The sequence below is a fragment of the Vombatus ursinus genome, unplaced genomic scaffold (assembly GCF_900497805.2).
Source record: "Vombatus ursinus unplaced genomic scaffold, bare-nosed wombat genome assembly UNPS02015024.1, whole genome shotgun sequence".
Taxonomy (NCBI): Eukaryota; Metazoa; Chordata; class Mammalia; order Diprotodontia; family Vombatidae; genus Vombatus; species Vombatus ursinus.
This window is the reverse complement of record NW_020954802.1, coordinates 1131504-1139680: the sequence shown is the minus strand read 5'-3', so window position 1 is coordinate 1139680 and position 8177 is coordinate 1131504. Positions and strand designations below refer to the sequence as shown.

General features: G+C 42.5%; 1 protein-coding gene across 2 annotated transcripts in view; it reads right to left on the bottom strand.

Moving 5' to 3' along the window:
- The window catches only part of TKTL1 (transketolase like 1), a 36504-nt gene that overhangs the window by 11590 nt on the left and 16737 nt on the right, over positions 1-8177 (bottom strand). Inside the window, exons 7-11 of one of the 2 annotated variants that reach the window (XM_027845773.1) lie at positions 7491-7684; positions 6176-6340; positions 5934-6090; positions 2704-2834; positions 578-661 (exon numbers count right to left, since the gene is read on the bottom strand). In XM_027845773.1, the coding sequence (XP_027701574.1) occupies positions 578-661; positions 2704-2834; positions 5934-6090; positions 6176-6340; positions 7491-7684 (731 nt within the window). Of the gene's footprint in view, positions 1-577; positions 662-2703; positions 2835-5933; positions 6091-6150; positions 6341-7490; positions 7685-8177 lie in introns of both variants that reach the window. The other variant, XM_027845774.1, reaches the window with a different exon arrangement.

Sequence of the window (8177 nt, the reverse complement as noted above, 5' to 3'; positions counted from 1 at the left end):
AGAAGAGAGGAGAAGTGAGGTGAGGGGTGAGGAGAGAAGAGAGGAGAAGTGAGGTGAGGCGAGAGGAGAGAAGAGAGGAGAGGAAAGGAGAAAGGGGGAGGGGAGAAGAGAGAAAGAAGAGAAGGGAGGAGAAGGGAGGGGAGAGGAGGGGAGAAAAGAGAGGAGAGAAGAGAGGGGAAGGGAGTGGAGGGGAGGGGAGAGGAGAGGAGAGAAGAGAGGAGAAGTGGGTGGAGAGAAGGGGAAAGGAGAGGTGAGAAAAGAGAAGATAGGAGAAGTGAGGTGAGTGGAGAGGAGAGAAGGGAGGAGAGGAAAGGAGAAGGGAGGGGAGGGGAGAGGAGAGAAGAGAAGAGAGGAGAAGTGAGTGGAGAGAAGAGAAGAAAGGAGAGAAGAGAGGAGAAGTGAGGTGAGGGGAGAGGAGAGAAGAGAGGAGAAGTGAGGTGAGGGTAGAGGAGAGAAGAGAGGATAGGGGAAGTGAGGTGAGGGGAGAGAAGAGAGAAAAGAGAAGAGAAGAAAAGAGAAGAGAGGAGAAAGGAAGGGAAGAGAAGAAGAAATACGTGATAACCTAAGCCTTTTTTACCTTGGCCTGTCCAATCTTAAAGTTTTCAAAGGGAGAATAAATAACTGAAGTATCTGGTCTGCTGGTTCGGATAAAGCACATTCCCTAGGGTAAATATAAAAATAAGAGTTACATTTCAGAAATCAAAGTTACAGATTCTTTTTAACAAATTATTAGCTAGAAAGAAAAATGTGGGAAGAAAAGAACAAGCCATTAAGACTTAATGACAGTCTCTTTTAGTGAAGGAAGTCTGTATTCTGGGTAAAAAACTAACCAGGAATAAGGTACCTTAAAATCTTTAGAAAACATAAAATAACATCTGAGTAAACTTATTTCTACAATGGCCTTTCTATTCAGACATAGAACCAAGAAGGCACCCAGCAAATCCTATCAGGGATAAGCTTTACATGCTAAAATATCTGCTGTAGGTGAGTGATATCCCAGAGACACATTGATCTGTTTGTTATATCTGCAAGCTTCCTCCTTTAAGGATGGGGAACTGGGTGGAAGCTCAGCAGGTACAATTCAAACATCTCTAGGATGGAAATGAAAAACACTTTTACCATCGCTAATGTAATTCTGGTACAGGGTAGCATGGAGGCCACAGAATAGCACATACCTTGACTCCCCTCACTAAAATGAAGTATAAACACCCAGTAACATCCCCACACATCACAATAAAGACAAGAGGGGAGAAAAATCTAGGCCCCAACACCACAGCTGCATCCCAGGCTCTTCCTAGCCTCAATTCCCTTTCTACCTGCACTCATGATACTCAATTTCACCATGTACGGGCTAGTCCAGGGTGGGGAATTTGCGGCCTCAAGGCCACATGTGGCCTTCTAGGTCCCTGGGTGTGGCCCTTTGACTGAGTCCATTTTACAGAACAAATCCTTTTATTTATGTTCTGTGCCATTTGGATTCAGTCAAAGGACCACACTTGAGGACCTAGAGGGCCACATGTGGCCTCAAAGCCGCAGGTTCCCCACCCCTGGGCTCGTCTGATCCAACATACATGAGCCCCATACCCACTAGCGCCTCTTAATACGCTGATAGAAATGTCAGTATAATTAACCTTGGTTCCATTCAGCAATCACATTGGAGCCAAAAACTCATAGGAACATACAGGGCAAATCTCCTACTCGGCATGCAAAGTGCCCACCTGCACCCTCTTCTAGCTCCTCCACTCTGCTGCATCCTCACTACTACATCCCTACTGTTTGGTCAATACAGACTACAAGCTTAGGGCAGGGATTTGTTTTATGTTCAGTAGGAAGCCTAGGACATTTAAGAGCTCAATACTCAGACTAGCACCTCAAAGGTCTATAATATATCATAATTCCTCAAACACTTATTTTTTAAAAGCAGGTGTAGCTCAATGGTTAATTCCCTTGTGTCCAACCTCTCCATATTTAGCTTGGCTGGTCCTCAGACAAAAGATCCATAGTCCATTGGGCCCAGTTTGGTGGCACCAGACAGAATTTGTGCTTCCTTTGCAGAGCCTTTGAGAATTAAAGGTTAAAAACTCTTGAGTCCATAGTAGAGACTTTAGTGGAAAAAGTTCTCAGTCTTAAAAATTCATTTTTCGCAATGAGAGTCTGGAATGCTTGTCTATGTTCTTCATTTAATTGCTTAGGCTTCTTAATCAAGGCTACTTAATCAAGCAATCAATAAATATTTATTAACTATTTACTATATGCCAAGCACTGTGCTAAGCACTAGAGCGGGCCTTCAGGCTGCTTGCAGCACTAAGAACTCTCCAGGTCCCTTCTTACTCTAAACCTGTGGTCCTAAGAAGCATTTTCTGTCTAAGCCAGCATTGTTCTAAATCAGGGGCGGGGACTTGTTCTGTGAAGTTTGGATTCAGTCAAAGGGCTGCATTTGAGGACCTAGAGGGCCACATGTGGCCTGGAGGCCACAGGTTCCCCACCTCTGTTCTTAATCAAGGGTCCTAGGCCTCTTTTGTGCCATAAACTCCTTTGGCAGTCAAGTGAAGCCTACGGACCCCTGCTCAGGATGTTTTTAAATGCATAAAACAAATTATATGTGATTAAAAAAAGAAATAAATTATATTGAAATACAGTTATCAAAACATTTTTAAAACAAGTCCACAGACCCTAGGTTAAGAACCCTTGCTATAAATATACCTTGGTATTGGCAGCCAAATGAACAGCATATTCTGTAGAAACAGCATCACTTGGATAGAAAACTGTGCAATTGGGAACAGTTCTGAACATGGCAACATCCTCCAGAGCCATCTGGGAGGGCCCATCTTCACCTGAGAAAATCATAGGAAAAAAGAGATTTATTTAGCCCAGGCCAGCACCAACCACTTCAATCCAATTCTCCAAACATTTATTTAATGCCTACTATATGTGGAAGGCACAGTGCCAGGGATATAAGTTCAAGTCTCAGGCTTTTATTATCTTCAATCTTCCTGCCTCACAAGTAGGGTTACCTTCTTTCTCTTCAATGAGCTAACTTTAGGGAAATGATGGAAGGGGACAAACCACTGAACTACCACACCACCTTAGCTTTGCAAGATACCATTTTATTTAATAATGCACAACCCCATCCAAGGTCAGAATCTGATCCAAGTAGACACATAGCCCAAAATACTGGTGCTCTCTGCCTCTAATATAATCAGGTTCAGGAAGAGTACCTAGGCAAATCCAAGTTTAAAAACTATTAGAAAATCCAGTTTGCTTCTGAAATGATTTTTTCTGAGGTATATACACAAATCCCCAAGTGCTAGATAAATGTGAACTAATGTCATCATCATCATCATCATTATTATTTATCAACTCCATGAATATATGGTTTATACCAGTCACCACTGGTCACTGCCCACCAAAGAGTGATAGCCTAATCACCTAATTCGGTGTCATTACTTTTGCACACTCTGGGGACTTTGACACTGAACATTCACTCTTCCTTGAAGTGTGATCCTTCACAACCCATACTTCTTTAGCATTTCTTGAAAGTATAGAACACTTTCTATACATTATCCCAGTGGTACAGTAGGTACAATAGAAAAAAATCACTATGTTTGACATGAACCCCAGCTCTGTGGGACTGGGCATGTCACCTTTACCTCTCTGGGCTGGGCTGGACTATAGTAGACTAGATGTACTCTCATTCCAGCTCTAAGTCTGTGAGCCTATGTATGATCCTGTAAGGGAGGTATTATTATTATTATTATTATCATTATCATCACTATTATTATTATTATTATTATCACCACTTTACAGATGAAGAAACTGAGGATCCGAGTCACACAGCTAGTAAGAGTCTGAGGTAGGTTTCAAAACCAGGACTTTCTAATTCCAAATATAGCATTATATCCACCACACCATCTCCCTCTTTTGGCATCTATGACAGCACAATGCTGATTTTCCTACCTCCTCCATATTCCCTTCTCTCTCTCTATTCGCCTACTACCTAACTAGTGTTCTCAAATGTTTTGTCTTTAGTCTTCTGTTCTTTTCTCTCCACGTATCCTCACTTGGAGATGACATCTTCTCTCATAGTTTCCATAGAGAGACCTCCCAAAGCAGGGGTGGGGAACCTGTGGTCTCAAGGCCATATGTGGCCCTTTAGGTCCTTAAGTGCAGCCCTTTGACTGAATCCCAACTTCACAGAACAAATCCCTTTAACGAAAGGATTTGTTCTGTAAAACTTAGACTCAGGCAAAAGGCCTCACCCGAAGACCTATAAGGCCACATGTGGCCTCAAGGCCACAGCTTCCCCACCCCTATCCCAAAGCTTCTCCTTCACCTATCCTCAAGTTCTAGATCATAAACTACCTATAGGACACTGTTTCTTGGATATCCTACGATTATCTTAATCTCAACACTTCCAAAACTAAACTCACAATCACTCACTCCCCTGCCCCAATCAAAATTGCTTCACCTTCCAAACGATATTTCTGTCACCATTTTTCTACTCACCTGGGCTAGAAATCTTATCTATCCAATATGTTTCAAATTCAGCCTTTCTTCTCTATTCCTATCACCACCAACCTAATCCAGAGTCTCTAATTGTAATACCTACCCACCTGGCCTCCCTACTCCCCACTTCCTTCTTAAGCCTATCATCCCTTCTGCAATCAGACTAACTTCCCTAAAGCACCTGTTTTCCATCATGTCATTCCTTAGCTTGAGTCCACAATGCCTTTTTATTGTCTGTCACACATTCGAGTGCAAACTCGTCTGCTTGGTTCCCTCTAGCCTCCATTACTCCAGACTCTACCCTCCCAGATGTATATCTACCATTCTAACGAGGCTGGTGTCCTCCCCCACAAAACACTACGTTCACCTCTATGCCATTGCTCATGCTATTTTCCCTACGTGGATTACTTCCCTTCTCCCTTTAACTAAAAGCACGATTATAATTATTATATAATTATTAGAATAGGCAAAGAAGAAACAAAGCTATCACTCTTTGCAGATGACATGATGATATACTTAGAGAATCCAGTAAAAAACTACTTGAAATAATAAACAACTTTAGCAAAGTTGCAGGCTATAAAATTATAAAAAAAAAACACAATTCAACTCATCAAGTGTTAGTGTAGTAGAAGGAGGACAGGATCTGGGGTGTGAGCACTTGAGTTTAAACCTCAGCTCTGTCACTTACTGGCTGTGAAGGCCTAGCTCAGACCCCATCTCCTCTGTTGATTGATCTCTTTCATGTACTTATAGTCCATCCCTTAATAGTTTAAATATTTAATTCTTCTCTACAGTTAACTTAGCTTTGCCTCCCCACCTAGATTCTTAAGCATGAGACTTGTCCTATTTCTTTTCTATCCATTCACAGGATCAGCACAGCAATGGTCACATATATAGCACCTAATAAATAGAGGTTAATTTATAATTTACTGAAAACAGTGGAATAGGCTGTTTAATGGGCTGCCTCGTAGCTTAATGGGCTAAGATCACATAACTGCTTCTTTCAGAAGACCTAGTTAAAACATAAAGAGGCAGCACGGTATAGTTACTGACTACACTATACTATAGTGGCTGGAGGGCTGGCCTCATAGTCAAGAGCAGTTAGACTCAAGTCTTGCCTCCGACACATTCTAACTGTGTGATCCTGAGCAAATCACACAGTCTTAGGGACTCATCTAGGGATACTGAGAGGTTTTCAGTTATAGATCAGCTGATGATCTATATCTGTGGAGAGAGTTTCCACTTCAGGAGTTCCCTACATCAATAAAATCACAGTCCTGGACCGTGGAGCTTCCCCACTCCCACACAAAAATACAAAGCATATTCGGCCCCATGGTTCAACGGATATACTTTATAATTTGTTCTCTGTAACTGAGTAAAAGACAATGAAAAGATAGAATTCTGACTAGCTATAAGACAGCGCATACCAATAGAGACCCCACAGTGGGAACCAGTAAGGTTGATGTTAGTTTGAGAGATGGCCCCCATCCTGATATGATCAAAAGCTCTGGTAAAGAAGGCAGCAAAGGTGCTGGCGAAAGCAATGGTCCGATTTCGGGTGGCACAGCCCAATGCCACGCTTACCTATAACACAAAAAGCAACAAGTTAGGGGACAAGAGTAAGTCGGGTGCCCTGAGAGATACCTGCAACGTGTGACCTACTCAGTACCATGTTCTGCTCGGCGATGAAGCATTCAATGAAGCGTTCTGGGTGCTCCTTCTTAAACAGCTCTGAAAAGGTGGAGTTCTTTGTGTCACCATCTAAGGCGATCACTCGATCATTTGCATGGCCTAGCTTAGCCAGGGCAGTACCATAGGCTTTTCTGGTGGCCACCTGGAAGAAAAAAGGGTGCTAAATTGCAGAGGCACACTGAGGGAACTTTAGCAAGAGACTAAATCTGTTAGCATTAGTAAATCCCCATCTAGGAGAAAAGCTACTAAAATTCATTCATTTGCAAGGCTCTAAGAGGTGGGGGGAGGGGCAGGAACATTAACCCAGATCACTAGGGATAAGGAAATTCAAGTATTTGCCTATACCAAATATACTCAGTTTCCCCACGCAAACAAAAAAAAGTGAAAAGAAAGCAGTGTCATCTTATGTTAATGTGTTATGGACTCATTTGCTTTAGGTCCTTGGCATATGAAATAAGCATATTTGCTTATTTCACTTCTTACTACCAGCAGAATTCTGACACAGGAACCTCAAAATTCCCATGCTGCAAAAAACTGCAGGGCAGATATCAAAATTGGTTTTGATTCCCTGAATCCTGGACAACACGATTCAACTCATCAAGTGTTAGTGTAGTGGAAGGAGGACAGGATCTGGGGTGTGAGCACTTGGATTTAAACCTCAGCTCTGTCACTTACTGGCTGTGAACTTAGGCCAGTTTCTTCCCTTCTCTGGAGGGTCCCTTCTACCTCTAAGTGCCTACTATGTGCAAGGCAGTGTGGCAGCATTAAGAATTCAGAGTCAAACAAGGGACAATACAGGCCACCTCCCCTAGTGGAGCTTACTGTCAACTTGGGGCTATAACATGTCTAGCATATAATATTCCTCCAGATCTGTGAGGAGGGAGAACACTAGCCGGGGCGGGACGGGATAGAGAAAGGCTTCCTGTAGGAGATATGATTCCAAAAAGTTAACACAGGGCCCTGAGCATCTCAGGAGTTTAAATGCACGTGAACAGGTTCTAGGTCCCAAGGTGATGGCAGGAAGTTACCCAGCAGCAGGAATGCAGAAATTCATCCATATAAAGACATTTCAAAGTCAAGTAAATAGGACTGCACAGAGCAGATACTAGACAAAGAGAGGGAGAGGCTGTCTTTATTGCTCATTAACCAGTAGTGAAAGATCCTAATGAATACTTCATGAACATCTGTAGAGTATTTACAAGACAAATGGGAGGGGTAAGTGAAGAATCTAAATTCTAATTCGTGACTTAGTTTATTACCATTAATCCTTAGTAACTACAGTCCCAGCCTACCTTGTCCCCAATCTGGTAGGCAGGTAGAGAAGGCATCTTCACATCCATGATGTTGATCTCAGGGACATCTTCCACAGGTGGCTGAGGAGTCAGGTTCTTATTACTCTGTATCTGGCTTTCGATGGCCTTGATAATGGAATCTGCTTTGTCCTTTGGCATAGGCTTGCCATGCCAGTTTTCTGCATCCTCAATGCCTGGGATCAAACAATAAACACAGATCACCAATTTTCTAGTTCAGGAAACTGAGCCTTTATTCAGTAAAGCATCAATGTCAGAAATTGATGAGATCTCAAGAGTCACCTGGTCTCTGTTTTCTGGTTTAGCTCACCGAATATTTCTCTATAACTGAGGCTTAAAAGCTTAATGCAGTATGAGCAAGAATTTCTAGCAGCAGCTGGTGACAGAGAAAAGAGCAGAAAGCTCTGTGGCCTGCCCAGCAATGAAATCTTGGTTCTTTTGTTACCACTTCACCAGGGCTAGCAGGGGCAAGAGTAGTAGATTTGGAGTCAGAAGAGTATGAAGTCTAAACCTGTTTGCCACTTACCATCTGCATGACCTTAGACAAGTGGCACACAGGGCCGCTGTGACATTCAAATGAGAATGTATGTAAATAAAGCACCTGGTAAGTTATAAATCATTACATAAAACATCTGCATTTCAGGGCTGGTTCAATATTAGGGAAACTAT